Raw genomic sequence first — 22,376 nt, 5'->3', positions numbered from 1 at the left:
AAAAGACGTTCACGTCTTACATGTCTTACTAGAACGCACCCTCATTTCTCCCAGATAAGGTAGGGAAGGCAAGTTTAAGTTTCATCGTGTCTATTTTCTAGGTGTAGTAGTGGGCTGTGGTTAATTCTGCCGGACACTTGCCCCATGCTGTGCACTCTTTGGTTTACTTATCCATCTCCCCACTAGCCCATGAAACCCTGGAGAACAGAAACTGTATCTCTTATATCAGGCACAGAATAAGTGCTCAGCAGCAGATGTGTGTGGAATTTATGAACGAACAAACACAGAAACCAAGGCAATGGAATCTGAACCCCCGGAGTTGGAGCAAGGCCAGAAAGCAGACCCACTCCTTCCAACTCAGGTCTGGCCACTGGAATAGATAGCTTCCTACTAGAAGGAAAGATGTTTTCAATTCTGTCCCAGAAATTGTCCCCAAGTCGCATATTTCCAGGGCACTCTAGCCCCGTCTACCTGCCTGGCCGCCAAATTCCCCGTGGCCCCGTGGACACTGAGGTGATGGCTCGGGTCAGCTCCCTCACCGGGAGGAAGGAGCCAGGAGTAGCAAACCCTCTGGGAGCAGTGCCCGTGGCCCTCCCCTCCTTCCAGCAGCTGACATCACATGCAGGTACAGCTCCATCCTCCCTGTCTGAGGACAAAGGAGGAGAGGAGACTGAGTGCCCAGAGCCCGCGGCCAGATGCGGGAGGATGGGGGAGGGCTCTGTGCGGAGCCCGGGTCGCAGGCAGGGGGCATCCCCGGAGCACGGAGCCTGAGGCCGGGCCCTCCACCCGCCTGTGTTCTGTGGGAACACTAGGGCAGGGAGAGCTCAGGTGCAGGGGCCAGGTCGACAGCTGAAGGAGCTGCCCGGCCAGCAGCCCCAGAGGGAGCCTCCGGCCCCCCAGGTCCCTGCAGCCATGTGGCAGGCCCCCCCCTGAGCCCAGCATGGTCCACAACCTGCGCTCCCCGACGGTCTCTTGCAGCACAGCTGTGAAGCAGGCCTGCCATCACCATGTCTCCTCCCTGAGGAAGAAGCTGTCCTTTCTACGAGCCAAGTAGGTGGCAGGGGGCCCTGGAGATCAGGGCACGAGGACTTGGCCCTTGGCTGGTTTGGGATGAGCCGGGGCTGTTCACGGAGGTGGGAGTGCTTTGGGGTGTGTCCCACGTTTGGGGATATTGCAGTTCCTTGCTAGTGACAGGCCCCCAAGAGGGAGAGTACTTGTTGCCAGAGGCTGAAGGTAAAGGGGAAGCGGGGGTGGGGAGGGCAGTGAATGAGGCTGCGTGCTCCTCAGTGGATGGCGTGCTTGACTGGGCCTCGCGGAGTCGTCTCCAAGGAGCTTCCTTGGCTCTCTGGATTCTTCATACCAGGGGGCACTCTTTTCCTCTCTGATGGTAAATTACTTCAGTTGGTAAAGAACTTGGAGGTCCCAAGAGAAAGGTGCTGAAGAGAATGGTGTGTTCTGCCTGGTTTAGGGTTCTCTGGTATCTTTGTGGGTGTTAATTCCCTTCCAGTGATAGGGACCTATGGATAGGGACCTTTGGGGATGTTGCCTTTGTGTGTTCACATCTCATATCCATTCATTTGGGACTTTGCTTGAGCAGCTGCCAGGGACATCTGGGCATAAACCAGGTGTGGGGCTCTTTTCCCTAATGTGGGCCCGGAACCTGGCAGAATCGTGGGGTGGTGTTTCCTTGCCAGACACGCTGTGCCTTGGCCTTTGTGACAGGCAGAGGGGAGGGGGTTTTCTGGAGGAGAAGGAGGTTGCAACCTCTAGGATCAGAGTTAAATTCAGGGGCTGGCAGGCATTGGAGAGAGAGGTGCACATAAACTTACGGGCAGTTTTGTTTTGTTTTGAAGAGAAGCAGCAGTGAGGAAAAGGACAGATGGGACAGCTGGGGTGAGGGGAGGACAGGAGGAAGAAAGGCAGTGAGAGGCTCAGTGGATCGCGAAGGTAGGTAGGGGCTCGAGGTGGTCGGTGACGATCGCGATTCTCTCACACGCACACACGCCCAGGCGCACACGCCCACGAGCATGCAGCCCTCGTTGACGAGGGTTCTCTCCCCAGGGCGCTCTCAGGCGGAGGGTGAGGGTGGGGAACACAAGCCCAGTCCGCACCCTTAGGAGGTGGCTCCTCGGGACCCACCGACTACCCCACACTGTGGCCCTGCGGCCGGCCCCCAGCAGGGCATGGCAGCACCGGAGAGGCTCTGATCCTGCGGTGCTGGCATGAGGGACAGGAATCTCTGTGCAGTGGTCACGTGGGGCTCAGGACCCTGCTTTGAAGGTGAAGGAATGACCTCAGGTTAAATCCTGGCTCTACCACTTACTGGCTGTGGGCTGTGGTGCTTTCACAGCGTTTTATCCTCTCCGAGCCTGCTTCCTTCTTTGAAAATGGAGATAACTGTACCTACTTTGTGGAGGTTGAGGGGATCAAAATGAGAAAAAAGGGGAAAAACACTTGGCACTGTGTCTGACGCACAGTAAATGGTAGCTTCTGTTAGAGTTACTGTCGGCGAACTGTTGGCTCGGGCCACGCCTGGCAGGTGAGTGGAAGTTCTCAGAGAACCGTAGTTGGAGATTTGGTTTGAGTGAGTCCAGGAGAGGTGACGTTTGATGACTCCCCAGTCGCCCGGGAAAGCCAGTCACATCAACTCCGGTCCTCACTGCCCCCCCAGCTTCCTTTCCGTCTTAGCACGAACGGTGTCATAATTATATTTGTTGACTTGGTTGTTGTCTGTCTCCCCCGCTCGTCCTAAACTCCATGAGAGCAGGGACCGCCTTTCTTTTATTTGCTAGTGTGTACCCAGCACTCAGCACGGAGCCTGACACATGGTAGGTGCTCAGTAAATATCTGTCCCATGAATACGTGTCTAAGGCTTTGCTAGCTCTAATGTCCTATGATCATGGGATTCTGTGACTATGGCCCAGAAGGAGGGCCGCTGTAGCCCTAATGCATCTATTAACCGTTGTGACAGTTTCATGGTCCTGGAAATGGTTTGATCTGTGTGCCCCTTTTTCTGATTCACATACACGTGTGCTTAGAGGATGGTGCGGTCTTGTGGCAGACAGCACATAGGCGTTTGGATAGTAGAGGAGAACTTATTTTAGGTCTGGGCCAAGCTCTGACTTTGGGGGGCAGGGCGCTTCTGCCTTCCCCTCCTGCCCGAGTTCCCAGTTTGTAGCTTTGCTCCGGCTGCTTCTGTTGCTGTCAGCAGAACTGTCTGCAGGTGTAACCATCACCTGCTCTGCGTTTCTCCTACTCCAGCATTTCTCCCTTTCTGCCTGAGAAAGCGGGGTTATTAATTATAGCTCAGCAAACCACTCTCTCTCTGCGGATGCCATAGTTGGGATTTAGATTGGGGCAACTGGCAGGATGGACAGTAAATTTCGTTCCCCAGTGTCTCCACTTCCTACTGGGAGAAATAGTATCCTCCTACCAGCCAGGGTGAAGAAGGAACGTGAGTGGGTGACAGCTCGGGGCTCAGGCCCGGACTCTGCCTGCAGGCTTGCTCTGCTCTGCACTGCATTCTTTCCTCCCTCTTACACGAGGGCTGAGATGCAGTCGGAGGCCCAAAACCCTGGGTTCTCTTCTTAACTGGTCACTGAGGAATAATGTAAGCTCAGAGCAGGTATTTACAGAGGCCACTCCTTGCTTTGAAGCAATCGTTGTACCAGAAGTTGATACTCCAGCTTGGTTGCAAATCCCCATCAGTAAACATTTTTTGAGCGGTACCACCAATGTCATGTGTAAATGTAATTACGTAAGTTGTATGCGTGCACTACTGTATGAAGTATTTGTATGTTATATAATTAAGTAGATATTTTTAAAGGATGAGCTAAAAAGAAGTATAAATAAAAGTTCTAATATTTTCTTCCTGCACTGCATGAGTAAGTGTTCATACCCCCTTGATAATGAGCAGCCAGCTTGGGAGACCAAGGTTCTAAGGCAGTGGTCCTCAACCTTTTAACGGGTGTCAGAATCACTTGCAGAACTAATTCAGCATGCACATTTCTGGGCCCCTCTCTCTGATTCTGAGCCTCTAGGAATTGGCACAGATAACACATACCCCAAGTGATTTCCATGTCGGTGGTGTTTGAGAAACACACTTTGTAGGCTGAAACCTTCTAGCTGGTATCAAGCACCCAATTTAATAGGCCTGGGCCAGGGAGAGCCTAGCTGTCCCAGTCCTGGCTTGTGACATCAGTTCTAGGGAACCTCTGGCAGACCCTCGGTGCCTTTTTACCCAGCCTGGGCTGCTGGTGTCAGTGCGTGGCTTCTGTTTTTCCCTTAGCTTCTGCACAGCCCAAGAATCACCGTTGTGCAGTAAGGAGAAAGGTGGGTGGGTTGGGCTGTGTAGTTAATTGTTTCATCTTATCTGTCATCACTTTTCAGGTTGCTCAGTACCTCTTTTCTTCTTATCCTCAGGCAGAGGAGCCACAAGCAGTTAACTGCTGGGCTCCCTCCCTCTCTTTGCCAGTCCTCCTTAATCCGAAGAGGCAACTCTTCCACTGAGATGCAGAGAAACCCATTGCAACCCTGGTTCAAAACAGTCCTCCTCCTCCGGGCTGCAGGAAAGGGGCTGAGGGAGTGGAGGCAGTCTGAGTATCCCCCGCCCGCCCATACATAAACACAGAAGTTCCCCTGGTCATTCTTTGTGTGAGCGTGGTGGGTGAGTTCGTAAGTAGAATTCGGGGTTGGACTTTAGAAACCCTTAGTTTATTAGTTTGGCTTCATGCCTTAGACTTGCTTTGGGCTCCACAAAGTGGACAATTTCACCTGCTCAACTCCTTTCCCTCTGGAAGTGAAACAACTATTATCCACGTTTCCTTTTCCTGGCATCTTAAACAACGGGTGGATTCGCTTCTGGCTGAGAGTTTACATCAGTTGTCCTTGTAAATAAGGGTACAGAACAGAGATCTACAGAAGGAGCCCTTAAGAAGGAACCTAAGGGGCCAAACACTCTCTACTCCTTCCTAATTGATGAATTTCTTCTTCACTATCTATGTCAAGTGGTTTTCTGCCTCTCTATGAATAACTTCCATAATGGGAAATTGACTAAGGAAATTAATTGGGGTCTTTTTCAGTAAAGAAATCTATAATTATAAGAAACTACTGCAAATCTACAAATGAGAAGAGCAAACGCAAGACATCACAGAATGTCTGTGTACTTAGTTTGTGGGCACAATATCAGTTCTGAGGTATTATTTGTTATGACTAAGAATAGCTTCTATTTTGAGAGCTTATTCTGTGCTCGATGCTGTGCTTTTCATGTGCTGTTCTTGTTTTATCATATTAGCGACCCAGGAAGGGAAGTTACTACTCTACCCATTTTCTAGATAAGGCAAAGTCCATTGCCTTTCCTTGTAATGTGGCAGAGCTGAGATTTGACTCCAGAGCTCAAGTTTTTATTTGCAGTGCTTTAGGACTTCCCGTTGAGAAAGGATACATGTGGGGATCCAGTGCGGGACCTTCTGCTTTTCCTTATATCTGATGGGTCTATCTTTACCAGCTTGCTAGAATTGAAGCTCCAGATGTGGAGGTGTATGAGCCAGTCTATTAATGAAGATTATCTCTCAGAAAGCTTCAAAACCAGACAGAACAGGAAACAAACAGGGAGAGGATAGACCCCAGTGATTCTGAATGATGCAGTTAAATGTGCCTGAAGGCCAAATAGGTTTTTTCTTTTTTAATCTTTTTTGAGTATGTTTCCTATGCCTTGTTCATTTTGAGAAGTGCCTTAGGATTTTATATGTACAAAAGTTCCAGTGCACCTCTTTGTTTGACAGTATCTCTTTCTGAAACTTTCTTTCGGTTTCACTGTTATGCCTAAACTGCAGAACAGAGCCATTGTTACTCTTACCTCTCTGCAGGTACCAGGTGAAGCCCCTGCAGGCATCTGCAGGACCTGCAAAAATTCCCCTTCCCTCTGGGCTCGCCAGCACCCCCTGCTGGTGGTGGCTTTGCCGGGAGAGGAGGGAGTGGTCATCTGATCCCTCAGTAATGAGATCAGCCGTGAGTCAGCAGGCAGAGAAGGCTAAGGGAGTGGCCTGGACTCCAGTTCTTCAGTTGTGGAGGGCAGGGGTGTCTGCCTGGCAGGACAGCTCCCACCTCGTAGGAAGAGAGGACACTGGGGGGGAAGGGAACTGCCAGTACAGAGGAAGAATTGCTGGTTGGCGTTGCTGTGCAAACGGGTTTGTATGTTCTTCTTAGACCCTCTGCTCAGATTCCTCTGGGACCCATGAGTTCTTCCTTGGACATTTAAGTAGCATGTTCCTTGGTCATTCTTTTCTTTCCCACCCCACGAGCTTCCATAGCTTCATGGTCTGTTTGTTTTCTGGATGTAAGCGCTGCAGTGGCAGCTCCAAGGATACATTGGAGCCAGTGACCTTCAGAAGACAAGCTGAGGACAGTCTGGAGAGGGTGGTAGGCTCTGGAAGCATTCCCCTCCACGTTTGCCCTCGTGTGCTGCCGGCTCGCATCTCCTCCCCAGCCCCTGGCCCAGGAATTGGTGCAGATCTGTATCTGCATCTTTCAACTTCGTTCCCAGTCCTCTGGGAGAAACCTGGGACCCAGAGGAGGACACTTGGAGACTTCCCCTCAGCTTCCCCCTTACCTCTCCCACGCGCCTGGCCTGGCAGCTGCAGAGAAGAACAACGGGGGAGTGAAACACTCCTCAACAGCGCCCCTACAGCTCCCAGCCCCGCTCCCCAAGGCTGCTGCCGCTCACTGGACTGCCCAGGGGTCTGTGACCTCTGTCTGTCACCTTATCTTGTTTTTCTCTCAGTTTCAACAGTAGTCACTAGCGGGTCCCGAGTCCAGCGTCCAGTGATGTGCCAGTGGCATTCAGACGGTCCCCACCTCTCCCTCACCGGCTCTTCCACCAGTGCCCGCCTCCGTCTGCAGTAGAGTCTTTTGTTGTACAATGGAAACGTGTGTGGCTCCCGTTTACCATGTACCGTAAAAAGGTCAGGCAGTGTGATTGGCTTTCTCCGTGCTCCCCTCCCTGCTGACCCCCTGCTCAGTTAATCCTGTGGCTTCTCATCTGTTCTCACCCTGACCCCAATGCGAAAGTCTCTGACATCCTCTGCCGCCCGGCTGTAGGTCTTTTGTGAAAATTGGTACAGGCATGGGAGTAAACCTCCAGGGCAGGGCGTGGGAGGATTATCCACCTTAGGCATTTATGAGCCTTTCCATTTTTGAAGCACTTGCACAAATCTGTCATGTGGAAGTCTAGTTCAGGGACCAGCTGCTGGTTGGAGGTGGTGTGACTGGGGCCGGGGGAGGGCAGGAGTTGTGTAACCAGACCAGTGCCAGCTTTGCATTGGCGCCAAGTGCAGATGGCTCAGAGGTTTGGGGGAACTCAGAGAGTTCCCATTGTTCCCAGCCCCCTGAGTACCCTTAAGATAGTAATCATAAAGGCGACATTATTTTAGTTAACATTTGTTGAATGTGCCTATTATGTGTCAGTCACTGTGCTCTTGTTTAAATTTCCCCATTTTCCTATCCAGTAGTATAACTATTGCCTCCATTTTATAGACAAGAAAACTGAGGCTTAGAGAGGTGTCGTAACTTGCATAAGAGCACACAGCTGCTAAATGATGGGCTGGAATTGGAACCCAGGTAATCTGACTCTAGGTTTTAAGCACTATGCAGCACTGCCCTGTCCAGTTCTAGAGGCTGATGTCCAGGCGCTATCACTGATATTCCTGTTGCTTGTGAGGTCCCAGGAAGCGCTGGCGGCTGGGGGAGGTGGGTTTCCCCTGAGGAGCTACAGTGTGAACCGAGGCAGAGACCTCCCGAGTCTGGCCTGAGCTGTGGGCTTCCCTAGGGGCGCCAATGGGGGGAGGCGGGCAGCCTGACACTGTCCCTTCCGGCCAGCAGAGGGTGCATTCCTGGAGGTGACTGGCCCCTGGCTGTTTCCTTTCCACCTAGAACCTGAATCTCCTTCTCTCCTTGCCCTGAGTCGTCAGAAGCTCCTGCACCCCAGCCCTCCCCGACCTGACATCACCAGAGGGCAGTTCAGCTGTGTGAGACCAAGTCGGACTTGAACCTGCAGGGTTAGCTGCCGTCTCCCTAGTTGCCCTTGTGCTTGGCTGTTTCTCTCCAGCCACAGCTCCTCTCAGGCGCTTCGGTCAAACGCTGTCATGGAAATTTCCACTTTGAGTTTGTAATTGCCTGGTCTCCTTTCTCCTCCCACTTCCAACTTGATCAGTTCCCTGATTTTCTTTGTGCATCTTTCTTTCCCTTCTTATTTTCATTTGGACTCTTTCATTGTTCTCTGATGGCTTTTTCCCCCAAAACTCCCCTACATGCCCCCACAGTGTCCACTACCCTTCTGCATTACCTGGAAGTGTCTCCCCTTGGTCTTTCCCTGATTCCTTTTCTGCCTTTGCCTTGTAATAATGACGCTCTCACCCCGCTGTTCTAATGCCTTTATTCACCTGAAAAAAGCAGGTGGGTTTGTTTTCTGTCCAGTCTACCTCTACCGTCATCAACGGGGTCTTAAAATTTCATGCTCTGTGGGGAGAGGTCACATGGATGAGGAAAGACAGGAGGTGAACCACTGAATTAAAAAAAAAAAAAAAAGCTCAATGTTTAAGTAGTATTTACTGTGTGCCAGACACAATTCTAAGCCCTTTCCGTATTTTATCACATTTAATCCTCATAGACGCCGATGAGTTGAGGAATAGCATCCCCTGTCGTACAGATGAGGAAATGGGGGCACAGAGAGGCCAAGTAACATGCCCAAGGTTACACAGGCGGTGCGTAGTTGAGTCAGAATTCAGACCTAAGCAGGGTGACTTGAGAGGCAGGCTCTCCACCAGGATCGACTGCCTCTGAAGAGTTGATGGTCAACAAGCACAAGAGAGGAGACGGCACCTTCCAACCCCTCAGACACGCACAGTCACACGGTCAGGATCGTGGGAACTCACACACTCTGCCCCTGTTCACTTTCACCCTGCCTCCCTCTTTCTTTTTCTGTCTCTCCTCTCAAAAGAAACTGCCGTTTTCTGTGTTCGGGGAGAGAAGACATCAAGTGACCTCTCAAGGTCTGTCGTGCTGGGAGACTCTCCCTGCTTCATCACTGCCTTTTCAGTTTACAGGCATCAGTCAGACTCTAGAGAGAAGGGATTTCACCTTTTTTGGCAAAAAGGCACCCGATCTGTGTTTGTGGTCTCAGGACAGGCAGGGTGACCGGGCCGCACATTTTACAAGCAGTGCAGGTGAGGCCATCCCGCTGCCCCTCACTCAGAGAGCCGCACACGCCACAGTGCAGCAGGCAAGGCCGATCCGGCCAGGCTTCGAAACAGCCCTGCCTGCTTTCCTGGCAGCGCGTCCCACCCGTAGCTGCCAGAGGAAGGGTTTCCTAAAGGTGCAGCGTCAGCCTCTGCGCTGTCCTCCGGGCACTGGGTGCCCGGACTCCCCACCACAGCTTGACTCGCCCCAGCCCATAGTCACTCTAGCCTCTTTTCAAGCATCTGGGTTTCCCCCCACCCCCACTTTCTTAACTTTATACCTAAGTACAGTGATTAAGGAGTTAGAATATAATACGTAGGGTAAAGTAATCAGTACAAATAATTGCCCTGGAGAGAAAATGGTATGATGATGTTATAAAGGGGCTCCCCCCGCCCCACCCCCCCCCACCCTTTCTCTGCCTGCCTGCCTGCCTGTCTGTCTGTCTGTCTTTTCACTAAATGTTAGGCAAAATGGAAGGAGATTATAGCAGTTGTAGAAGAGAGAGCTTCTGGTCTCTAGTTCAGAAGGCAAATGCATGGAATAGAGGAGTGATTTATCCTGTGAGGAATCATCTAGATCAGTTTCTTGCTGGGAAGTAGCAGAGGTGCAGATTCGATGGCTACTTAGATACCCTGCATTAGCTTTCCTTTCCTTTTCTCCTTCAGTGTCATTCTCTTTCCCGTCTTTCTTCCTGGAGTTGGGACGTAGTCCTCCTCTTCCTTCTCATTAAAGCTTAGCACCGTCCCCCACCTCCCGCCCCGCCCCATCTTCTAGGCTGTCTGTTCTATAGCTAATAGCGCTCTCTGTGCTGCTTTGAGTTCAGGACGTACGCACTGCTTTGTAAAATAGACATGGATGCTTCTGGCGGAGCAGGTCTTCTAAATGCCGTCCTCCGCGTCCCCATCAGGGCTGTGTGACAGCTGCATGCCTTGAAGAACTGAGTAGGTGAATGTGGTTGGTCATTTGGGAGACTGGGTGGAGTCCCATTAACGTGGGTCCGATCTCTGTGTGGATCTGATGAAGCAGAACGTCCCCGTTCGTGGGTGCTAGCCTTCTGCCCTCCATCTGTTTGTACATTTGACTGTCAGCCCAGGAACAGAGAGGACTGAAGGCCACAGCGATAGCCAGAAGGCACATTCCGGGCCTCTGAGCAGAGCTGACACGTGCGGGTCTGGCACGGCCCTACACCTTTGTTATTTTTGTGGGCGTAGGATGGAATATCGCCACTGCGGTACTAGCAAAGCCTCTTACCCACTTCAGGTTGACTGTATCTGTGACCACAGTCTAGGGCTTATAGAAACCAGGCAATGAGTTAATGAAAAACGATCCATGGGCCTAAATGATTTTCTGTTACTCTCATCCTCGTCCTTTTTCATCTAGGTTTATGGAACTTGGCGGCCCTTGGCTGATAGAGTTAAGATGGGAAAGGGAAGGGGGAAGTGATACATTCGGTGTTTATGATGGCTGGAAAATAATGTACCGCCAGGAACCAGGTTACACATCTTTTTTTTCCTCCTTAATTTCAATCTTGATGGTTGACCAATTTGGTCAGGTGTCTTGGTCCACTTTTCTGCTTAAATAAAGCGATCATGAATGAATCTTTGGTGATTCTTTTTAAAAGCAGTTTCCATCGGACACGGGAGATTTGCTAAATGTATACAGTAACCTCTAGGCAGGCCTAAGATTTTTTTTTTCCTAGTGTTTGATGGTGTATTTTCTAATTTGCCATCTTCCACAAAAAGGGGGTGCCAGAGGGAAATTGTAAATTCATTGAGGTTTTATGTTCTTTTAGTCTATAGTCATGGGGAGCTGGAGTTGGGGGCGGATTGAGGGGTGGGAAATTTGATAGCATGACATTTAGTTGAAGGGGATTTGGAGTCAGTGAACATGGGTTTGAGTCCCAGCTCTGCTGTGCTGTCTGTGTGACCTTTGGGCAAGTCCCTTCACGTCTCTGAATCTCAGTTTCATTATCTGTGAAATGGGGGAAACAATACTTACCTCAGTGGATGCCTGTGAGTATCAAATGAGGTAATGGATTTGAAAACATGTAAATTATGGAGCCCTGTACCAATGGGAGTTGCTACTATTATTGTTCCTGCCAGACCCTAGGACGTTGGCAAAATAAACTGGTAGAATTGTTGATGTCGTCATTCTTTTGGAAAACTCTTTCCTTGGTGTGCTGGTTACCTGACTGCATGGATTCGGTGTGAGGTCAGGCTTGAACAGAAGCAGGTAATAGGAAGAATGAGGGCCAGTGCAGGCGGTAGTGGATGAGACTTCACGGTCACTGCCGTCTTTTTTTATTCCCTTATATTTTAATCTCTCCCTTTAACCCTTGCTTTGCTGGGTTTTCTGTGCTCTGGGAGCTGGATTGGAGACGGGTGGGGATCAGAAGGTAGGGGGGAAATGAGGGCATCAGTTCTCTCAGGAGCTCACCATCTCTGAGGGAAAATCTATGTGGAATTGGGGAACAAGTGCTGGGAGACCTTCCTTTGACCCTTTTGCTTTTTGCTGGGCCTTGGTTTCCTTCTCTGTAAAAAGGAGCCGAAGCTTTAAGGTCTCATCCACCTGCAACTTTTTGTGGGTCTGAAATCATGGGCTTGAAGGAATGCATGTCCTTAACAGCAAGCCCAGGTTAGCACGTTAGGAGAGCTGACAGGGAGAACTGATGGAAGGAGGTACTTAAGGATGCCCGAGGATATCGACCTGCCTGTCCATAGGTTGTTCTTAGTGATTGGGAGAAATATCTAAAGATTCGAATGTGTCTGATTGAACTCTTTGACAGGAAGACTGGTGGTCCACCAGAGCACACAACCCTGTTTCCTTGCTGGTTTCAAGGAGGGGAGTTGCTCTTTCGCATTCTTGCTGGCGCTGGTACTGGCAGATGCACGGAGGAATGGATGTGTGCGCTGTGCTTTAAGTAGAGGTTCTGCACTTCCCTAGAAATGTGAGCAGGCTGTTCCCGCCTTCTCCTAGGGCCCGACGTGCTCTGACCCCTGTCCCGGGCCGCCCCCGACCGCCACAGCCTCTCGCAGGCCACCCGAGTAGAATGGGCCACAGAGGAAGCGGCAGTCACTGCAACAGAGCGGCCTGTCCCTGCTGGGCAGGAAACCTAGAGTGATGAATGGGGCCGGATGAAGTCATCCTGCTCCTCCAATCAGGCTGCTCCGAGAGAGCCAGGGGCCTCTGCAGATCCAGCCGGGCTGCCGGCTGCTCTCATGTACCTTTAGACAGAGGCTGTGAGTCTCTGGGAGTGGAGTGGGGGGGTGTGAACTGCCCGCTCTGGCTCCTGTGTAGGCCTCAGTCAGTCTGAATGTTATTGCAAGGTGAGTGGCTTCACCGGGCGCATTCCTCTCCCTCTGCGTTCTTGGCCTTGCCTGGCGGGCTCTGGCTTTGTGGCTCCGGCACCTCCTTGCCCAGCACCTTCTGCTTCCGTCTGAGCGCCTGTACCTTCTTCTTGAGGTTCTCACACCCGCCTCCGCACCGACCCCTAGCCTTCTCCCCTCCTGCTCCCCCCAGCACTTGCTCAGCACCCGCCAGCCGGCCCCTTCCCACAAGCTCCCCTCTCTCTGACCCGTGGGTACCAGTTGGCCCGGTGATGGGAGGGCAGGGCCTCCACCTCTGTGCGCTCTCCCCCAGCAGGGGGAGCCCTGGCGAGACCTGCACTTGCCTCCTGGGAAGAAGTACCAGGCAAGGGGAGACGCCCCCTGACTCAGCCTGATGTGGGCATCTGTGGGAACACAGGCAGGCCCCTGACTCGCTGGGGACCCCGAGGCCCTTTGCTCTCCCCCACAGCAGAGGAGGTCCTGGGGCCAAAGCTTAGAAATAGGTGTCTCATTTTCCCCAGTCTTCCAGAGGGGTGGTTGGTTCTTTCCGGGTGGACCTTTGTGACTCTGCCTTTTCTCTCTGGATGGCACCGCTGCTCCTTAGGCCAAGCCACGATCATGGAGCCGGCTGATATGGCGACAGCAAAGGTAGGATGGAAATGCTGCCGGCCGCACTGTGCGTAAGTGGCTTCGCTTGGCAAGTTCTGCCTTTGGTTCACTTTTCTCTCCCCTCCTCTCCCTCAGCCCACCACTCCGGAGCGTCCCGGGGCTGTGTCAGAGTGGAGGGAAGCGGTGCGAGAATGAGGGCCTCAGGGGAGGGGAGGAAGGCCGGGCCCTCCTGGGCACACTCCTCAGCTCTGTGTGCCTGGAAGCCTGGTAGGCGGGGCGGTGACCTGTAGCTTTGTCTGGGCTGACCCGTGTGTCTGTCTTTCTCGTTAGCTTTGCCTTGGTTTTCCTTTCTCTTTATCCTGTCTCTTTTCAGCCGCCCCCTCCCTTATCCTCTCTGTCTTCTTCCTCTGCCTCCTCCCCACACTGCAGTGCTCTCTTAACCCATCTCTGCCATCTCCACACTTTCACCCTCTGTTTGCTTCTCTTTTCCCTCTGCCTGCTGTATAAGGAATGGGTGGGGTCGGTGTGGGCTGGACAGCCTTGAGAGCAGAGACTGCCTCTCATCCTGCAGCAGATGTTGGCCTTGGGATTGGTGAGGTGGCCTTGGGATTTGGCTCTGAGTGGCAGATGCGGCTGCTGTCCCCTCCCACCGCTCATCTGATGCCCCAATGGAAGTGCGGGTCTGGGCACCTCTAGGGAACGGTGCCCGGGTGCTGTGTCGCACGCACCCTGTAGGCACGCTAGAGGGCGTCCCTGAGATAGGTTTCTGATGTCTTCTGACTCCTGCTTGCAATTTGAAATTTGTTTTTCTGTGCATTTTTCCAAACAAGGAGCTAGAGCCATTGAGAGTGGATGGGGGAGCCAAGGAGGCTGAGTTTGTAAGCCGCAGCCCCTGTGTACTGGGAGAGAGACCTGTGGTCCTTCCACAATATCTCAGTGCTTGGTTTGGAGGCCTTCCTCTCTGGCCAGATGGCAGGGTCTCCTTTCTCTCAAAGATGGAAGACTGGACGAGGCTCAGACTTCCGGAGCAGGTTGAGTACCCCATGTGTGTATGGAAGAGAGAATGAGGTAGGAGGTCCAAGCAGCAACCGTGCTGCGGGCAGTAATGTGTTAAAGTGGTTAGGACACGTCTCTGGGAATCGCAGAACTGGATTCTCAGCCCCTTTCTCCCACTCCCACATGCTGTGTGATCTGATCCAAGTTACTTAACCTCTCTGGGCTTTCATTGCCTAGTCTGTATAGTGGTGAGAATTACATGCATATGTTGTTTTAACCAGCTTAGGTCTGTCGAATACTTCCTTTTCCTTGCAGAAGGGAGCTAGGGAGAGCAAAACTAAATGAGAACAGGCCTCCCTGGTTTCCGGGACCACATCACTCTTCAGTCCCCCCACCCTTCCTCTCTCTTCACCTCCTTCCACAAACATTTGAGTAGCCACATTGAGCATGGCTGGTCACGGTGCTGCACCCGCCTTGGCCGTATGCAGTGGCAGCCATGGGAGCAAGGCATCTGCAGCTGTGTTTGGATCCAAAACGGTTTGCTGCAAGCAGTTTGCTGTCTGGCTGTAATGCTTCTTCTCTCTGTGATGTCAAGTGTCATCTCTTGCCAGGCTTACCAGCCTGCTAGTCCTCTAGCTCTTAAAGTTGTAAGTGGTTTGGGATCAATCAGCTGGCCCTCCAGGGGTGGTGGTGGTGATTGCTCTGGGAAAGGTGTGCTTTGGGGGCATCGGGGAGCTATTCTGCAGTTAGTTTGGAGATGTGCATTTATGTTTCCGTTTGCATATGGAGGTAGAAACAGAGTCAGCTTCATTTTTCTCAGGCTCTTGCCATCCCTTCGCCCAGATTGCAGGTTATCTAATCAGGCAAAGAATCAGACCTTGGAGCCGGACCATTCCTGAGGCTAGCATTTGAGATCAGGACCTTGGCCACGGGAGTGAATCTGATTGGTCATAGAAACAGGAGACATTTAACACTGGCCCTGGGATTCGTTTTCTTTAACCTTCTCTAACCTAAACCTTTTGGAGGGAGTTTAGTTCAAGTGTTTTCAGTCTGGGCCCGTGAACCATTAAGGTCCTTGGATGGACTTTAGGAGAGGGTCCATGAGCCTGTACCACTTGTAGGCAGAATTTTGTATCTCTGTGTTTTTCTGGGAGGAGTATCCATGGCTCTCATCAGATCTCCAGAGGGCTTGTGACTCAGAAAAGTTCAAGACTCTTTAACTGATCAAGATGCTCCCATAAAGAGCCTGTTTGCATTTTGCAACCCAGGTACAAAGAAAACCTATACACTGTGGTTCACACACTGACATTGAAGAATGCCGTGCGCGAGCAGGAACCGTGGGGTAAAAATTCATAACGTGACTCACTGGTAACTGATTTAAGATGATGTGGGTATCATTTTTAAAAGTCTAAGTACATGTAAATGCATCCCCCTTACCTTATCTTTCCCCTGTAATACCTGAGGTCCTATTCCCTGGATCCCTTTAGCCCCCAGTGTATTGGGTTCATTTACCCCCAAATGAAATAGTTTTGGTTGGAGGTGTGGCCACTCTTGATGACAGCCCTGCCTATTTAGACTGTGTTCAGTTCCTGGAGGAGGGCTTTTGGAGGTGTGACTTCATCTCCTGGAGTCTGGATTATTGCATTGCTGTGGCGCTTCTCTTTTTTTTTTTTTAAGGTTGCAGTTTCAGACTGGGGCCATCTGATGTCCTGACATGACTGTGTTAAGATAAGTAGATGATAAATTGTGTCCTGAGAGTTTCTATTTCAGCCTTGAGAAAAGAGGTCGGTAAGCATTCATTAATCCATTCACTCAACAAATGTTTATTAAATGCCGCTTATACACCAGCAGAGATTCAATGTGGAGGTTTTTGATGAATAACACACGATCCCTGTGAGCAGTTAGCTGCTCATGGGCTCTTGGGGAAGACAGATGAGTAAACAAATTATGATGGCACAAAGGTAATAAGGGTTGTAATAGAAGTTCGAGTCACCAGGGAAGCACAGAAGAACTATTTGATGTTGCTTGGGCAGGCATAAGGGCTTTCTAAGGAAGTGACATTTGATTTGAAGCATGGGTAGGAGTTTATTGGGCGGACGAGGCAAGAGAGGTGATCTAGTTATGATTTGGAGCTGGGCATGTCTGGGTTCAAACGCTGGCACTGCCTCTTTCTGGCTCAGTGAACCTGAGCGAGTTATCCTGGCTTTTCCTAGTCTCAGTTTCTTCCTTTGTAAATGAGGGTGATACCATCCACCCTACAGGATTGTTGTGAGGGTTAAATGAGATAACTTAGGTAAAATGCCTGCACATCGTAGGTGTTCACTGGACACGAGGGAGGCAGCACGCATGTGGCAAAGCCCAGGTCACTGCAAGTACTTGGGCCTGATTGGAGCGTGGGACGCATGTGGAAGATGGGAGGCAGTTGGTGAAACGGGAGAAGGAAGCGGGAGTTGACACCCTGTGACAGCCTGTTCCATGTAGATACTGGGAACAATCGAAGGACTTTAAGATATCCTCAGGTCTGCTTTTGACTACAAGACTGCAAGGCAGACAGATTGTTAAGATTTTCCTCATTTTGCGCCATCTCTGACACTTTATTTTTCACATGTTTGTCTTCCCCCCACTAGACTATAAGCTTTTTAAGGGCAGGGATTGTGCAGTTTTGCTTTTTAAGCCACAAAACCCCTAGCACCTGGCATATTACTTGGTGTATGATAGATGCTCAATAAATATTTGGTGAATGAACAAACAAGTAGGAGAGGGTAAGTACAACTGCAAACCTAAAGATGAGGATTGAAGGGCAGGTAATAACTGAGAGCAGGAGACAAACGCTAGTCATAAGTAGGGAGCTAGTATTGACATGCCTTTGTGCCTAATTAAGCGGGAGGTGGGAGAGGAGGCATGTAGGATGAATTCCAGGTGTCTGACTGGGTGGCTTCATAGTGGGTGGTGCCATCTATTGGGATAGGCACGGGAGGTCAGGGTCAGAGGAGAGGTAGAGGGACAATGCAGAGTTTCATCTATTCGTGCTGGCTCTGAGGTGCCCATGAGACATCGAGGTGAAGGTGTTCAGGAACAATCGCGAATCTGTATCTGAAGTCAGGGGAGTGGTCATAGTTGTACACATATATATTTGGGAGGCACAGTCTTATCTCCAAGGCATTGTTCAAACAGTCAAGACTAGATTAGTCATTATAAGAAAAAAATTGTAATCGTGTGGGGATGGGTGTTAACTAGACTTATTTTGGTGATCATTTTGCAGTATGTACATATATGGCATCATTATGCTGTACTCCCAAAATTACTATAATGTTATATGTCAATTATATCTCAAGTAAAAAAAAAAAAAAGAAAGACTAGATTAGGAACCTCTGTGACCTAGATGGCCACCCAAGGACTAGCGAGTTGACAGGAGAAACTTTTCAGATCTCCCATCACAGCAGTTAAGAGGCGGAGGCTCTCCTTATAGTAGGATGTGAGATCTTGGAACTGAGAAGGGCTTCTTCATAGGAGAGTCTGAACTTGTGGATTTTGTAGAGAAATTGAAAAATGTTGGTGGACTGACACAGAATTGCCAGATATTTATTTCACCTATAAAAGGTAACAACAGAACTAAACTGAACTAAAATATAAAACTACCACCCCCATTGTCTGTATTTAGAGAATATTTAAACACAAAATTTAAAAGGATGAATTATCAAAAATTAAAGATTCAGTATCTTTAGTTTTTAGAAACTTACCGCGTTGCCCTTATTTTTCTCACTTGTCTGTGGATCCACGTAAAAACTTCATCATGGTACACGCCAGCGCTTGGGTGCCCCTGAAGCAGCAGCGGTAGCCAGTGGCTGAGTATGGAAGGACACAGGTGCATTTACGGAGTAGCTCTGGAACCTGGGCTCTTACATTTACTCATGATTATGCCAGTCTCATGTCTGTTGTGATATTAAGAGAATATCGTGGTAATGGGAGCCTGAAACATCTTTGAGCGTTTCGTTTGCAGCTTTATGGTGCTGATGAGAAAATATCCTGATGGAGGAAATGAAACTTCAAAATCCACCCCATTAGATACAGCCTACTCCATCCAAATAAACCTGTGTTTATTGGCAGCGATTGTGGCAATATGTTCCAAAGGCACTATTTCTGGACACCTGTCATGCAAATAGGAAGTTCTGGTCTCCTTAAAGGATGATGACAAATATTGGATCCTTTTTCTGACTAACTCTTTTGAGTTAAGACCATACTAATCGAGAAATGATTATCACAGATTTAATATAGGTTAGCTGAGAACATTCACCATTACTCATCAGTTGATTGAAAAACTGGCATAATGATTACAAACCCATCTTCATTTTGGAAAACAGAAGTACTCTGCCCTTCTGATTAGCTGTGTCTCTCTTATGGGACTTATTGCTTTAAACTTTATGTGAGAATTATTTAATATAACTACTTAATGCCCATGCCTTGTGTTCCTTTTTAGATTATAAGCTTCTAGAGATCAAGGACGATTTTGGATGGATCATTGAAATAGCATCTTGGGTTGCCTAGGTCATGAACACATTAGGCACTCGATAAGTATAGTTATTGTTGAATAAATAAATAAGTAGGTGACTGACCTGACAGAAGTATCACAAAATAAAAATACAAACATATCGCCAACACAATAGGAAAAATGAAAAACTTTGTTTAGGTAAAGGAGAAAAAGTAGACCAGGAAGCATAGAAATGGAGCCCTCTGGTTCTTGCAGTGGGTAGTGGTGGTCTGTGGACACTGGTTGGGAGTAATCATAACAAGGGTGAAAAGGTGTTGAGCCCTTACTCAATACTACGTCACGTGTTGTGTCACTGACTCTTAACAGCTTCATGGACCGCTGTCATCACCTTTTTATAGATAGCGCCGAGGCGTAGAGAAATGAAGTAAAGTCGCTCAAGGTCACACAGCTTGTTCAGTACGGATTTGAACTCAAGGCTAGTTTCAGAATCCTTGTGCTAGACCACAGAGCGCAGCTCTGGGACTGGTGTCAGGCCCCTGTCAGCTAAGAATGCGGCTTTTCTAGGCTTGTCCTATCGGCAAACAGCTTCTCTGCCAACAACAGATTCTGGTCTTGTCCCTGGCCTGGAGACTTGCACTGTGCACATGAGTTAGCACTCGATTCAGCTGTCTGTTAACGGTAATTGTCCTTTGTAGCTTAGCTGAGAAAAGAGAAATCTCCATCTGGCGGGAGGGGAGCAGGAAGCAGCTGGCTGGGGATAGGCGGGTGCCCCCTTCCTGAGAAAAGCTGAGTTTATAAACACCCTCCGGGGTCCCTGACACCATCAGTCACCCCGAATTCCTCTAGAGAATAAACCAGGAGGAGCAGGGGCCGTAATTAGAAATCTGCCTTGTTTCTTCCATCTGGCACGAGACATGTTTTCTTTTATGACGAACGTAATTAGAGTGAGGAGTGAAAGCAGGCCGCATTCCCTTCTCCTGCGGGGTGTTTCTCCGAGGCGTGCTGTCTTTCCTGACAGGAGGGCTTCACGTCCGGAGGCCGCCCTTCCTTGTCTATTGGCAGGAGGGGTCGTGATCCAGGGCACACTAATGAAGGAGACCTGAGTCCGGCAGAGGCGTTCGGGAAGCGGGCAGTGAGTTTGGAAGGGAAGGGGGGAATGGTAGGGTAGAGAGAGAGGGTCCTCTTTGGGATTTCCACTGTCGCAGAGAGTGGGGCCCGGGACACTCCTGTCTCCTTGCATCAAGCCAGGGGGTCTCCGTGGAGAAGGGATGTCCAGCAGTGCTTCAGCAGGCAGGGAGGGAGAGCTCAGCGGGCATCTGTACCCTTGTGGGCAGGGGAGGCAGTCCTCCTGGCCTGGCTGAGGGGGGAGGTGCCTGGGCTAGAGAGAGCGGGCGCTTTGTTGTTCCTGGGCGTAGGGCTTTGCTTTGTAGCTTTCTCGCTCTTTTCACCAACTCCCACCTTATCTCACGGCTGGGAGTAGCATGAGAACTAGGCCTCCCAGGGCCTCAGTTTCTTCTTCCATCCAGTGTGCTTTAGTAACACCTCACTGGGTTATTGTGAGAACCCCAGACACAGCGTGTGGGAGGCCAGCTTAAACTCTCGAGCGGACAGACCCCCGGTGGAAGCCCTGGCTGCCTCCCTCCTGGCTGCCTCCCTCTCCAGTCAACCGTGTCGGTGAAGCACCTGGGGGCAGGATGAAGCCTACCAGAGCTTGGCTTTGACCTTGTCCGTCCTGTTGGTTGCCTAAAGGAACCTTCTGGATTAGCAGATCGTGAAGGAGAGGCAAAGAAGAATGGGGGAAGTAAGTCTGTCCAGTACCCTAAGCAAATCCGTGGGGTCACAGAGGCAGAAGGAAGCATTCTTCAAGTGAACAGAGCCTGCCTTGCTTTCCCCACAAGCCTCTCCACCTCAGCGGCTCTGTGGCCTGTGCCGCCCCTCCCGGCCTCTCCCTGCGGTGGCTGTGGGGCTGGAGGGCGGGCTGTGCGCAGGTCCCGCCACAGGAGGGGTGGGGCAGGCTCAGGAGGCTCCGGGCTGGGTGCTGGCACAGGTGAACAGACCAGAAGGCCAGGCTAGTGCCTGCGGCCCGGGCCGTCACCCCAGAGCCAGTGACTAATAGTGGCAGAGGGTTGGGGGGGCGGGAGGAGGGGACAGGGAAGTAGCGGGGAGCACCTGATGGGCGCAGCTCTGGCCATCTGCCGTCCCCTCCACAGCCTCTATTGGCTGCAGTTGGAACGTGGAAGAGGATTCTGGCTGGAGCCCGAGGAGGAGGCTTGTTGAAATGTTCAGGAGGCTGCTCCCTCCCCCGCTGCTGATCTCGCTAGCTTCCTGACCTCCAAAATGCTCCTTAAATATAACACTCTCGGCGCCTGTCGACTCCCCTGCCTGAGCTTGGAGCTTTGATTCCCCAACGTGTGACTGCAGCACTGCTCTGCCCCAGTTTTGCCAGCTCCTGGAGGCATGTGGCTCTGCCCTGGTACTGCGGCTCTCCTCTCCTTAGGAGCAGGGGCAGAGGGAGGGCAGCACACATCCGAGAACGAGAGAGAAGGCGAGCCTCAGGGACCACGTTGTCCATCTATTTTCTGCTCCAGATACGCTCCCCGTGACTTCCCAAGGTCATGAGGAGGCGTGCGCTTCTGGTGTCCGTTGCTGGAAAGAGCCGCTGGTGGGGAGGTGGGAGTCACGGGGGCTGAGTCCTCCCGGGGGCTCACAGCTGCTAGGCGTCCCTTGGCTGGGGGCCTTGGGTGTCTGCTTACACATCACCAGCAGTGTGCTCTGGCTGAAAGACCTCTCTCACCATTCTGGCCCCTACTCACGGATGAGGCAAGAAAGGCCAGTCGTGGTTTTGTTGGACTAAGAAAGGAACAGCGCCAGGGTGAGTGAGACCTTCAGGCTCCTGGGGGCCAGGAGGAAGTCAAAGCAGCTAAAATCAGAAAGGAACTTTTTCCAGCCTTCATTCCAAACCCGTTTGGAAGGAACCGTTGTAGCAAGAAGCTTAGAGTGTTACAAACCAACCTTCTGTGAACCACACCTTGTAAACACAACCAACTTGTGAATGTTTGTGAGGCTGGGAAGATCAATTTTTTGAACTTAGATTTTTGAAAATGCAGATAACACAAAACATTGTCATTGTCAATCCTTCCCTCACCACCATCCTGCCCTTTCATCAGGTCTGCTCACAAAAACCCATAGGAGAAGGTTGGTGTCAGGTGAACACAGCTGTACCTTTTACCTGTCCTGCTGACCACATTGTCTTCCCGCCCCCCCCCGCCCCCCGCTCCAGGCGTGACCACCTCCCTGAATGCTGAGTGTGTCATTCCCTTGACTTTTCATTTTAAGGATACAGAATATCTATACAGATTCTGTATCTATATGGATATAAAATATCTATCTATCTATTTTTTGTGTTCTTTAGCTATATACATACATAAAATACATATAAAATCATACTGTAGGCATTCTTCATTGATTTGCTTCCTCCGTTCACATTATTTCTGAGATGCATCCACCTTGTTGCATGTGACAGTAATTTATACATTTTCTGTATGCTCTTGTTACATACCATCCCACATTAAGAAAATACAACAGGTATTTTTCCTTTCTGTTATTGATAGAAATTTTTTCCCCCCAGTTTTTTGGTTGGTTTCTGCAAACCATGTTATTACATCCAGTACCGTGTGAAGTTTCTTTTTTAATACATTTATTTATTTATTTATTTATTTATT

At 50.4% G+C, this 22,376-nt stretch overlaps 1 protein-coding gene across 6 annotated transcripts in view; it reads left to right on the top strand.

Annotated features, from left to right (window-relative positions):
- GRAMD1B (GRAM domain containing 1B) overlaps nt 1-22,376 on the top strand; it is a 196,896-nt gene that overhangs the window by 73,968 nt on the left and 100,552 nt on the right. Inside the window, exon 5 of one of the 6 annotated variants that reach the window (XM_082410866.1) lies at nt 15,843-20,636. The exons of the other annotated variants lie outside the window; for them this stretch is intronic. Coding sequence (XP_082266992.1) covers nt 15,843-15,870 — 28 coding nt within the window. The 3' untranslated portion in view covers nt 15,871-20,636. Of the gene's footprint in view, nt 1-15,842; nt 20,637-22,376 lie in introns of those variants that run through there. 6 annotated transcript variants of the gene reach the window in all.

This window comes from Balaenoptera physalus, assembly GCF_965194825.1.
Source record: "Balaenoptera physalus genome assembly, chromosome: 10".
Taxonomy (NCBI): domain Eukaryota; kingdom Metazoa; phylum Chordata; class Mammalia; order Artiodactyla; family Balaenopteridae; genus Balaenoptera; species Balaenoptera physalus.
This window is presented reverse-complemented; position numbering and strand designations above follow the sequence as displayed.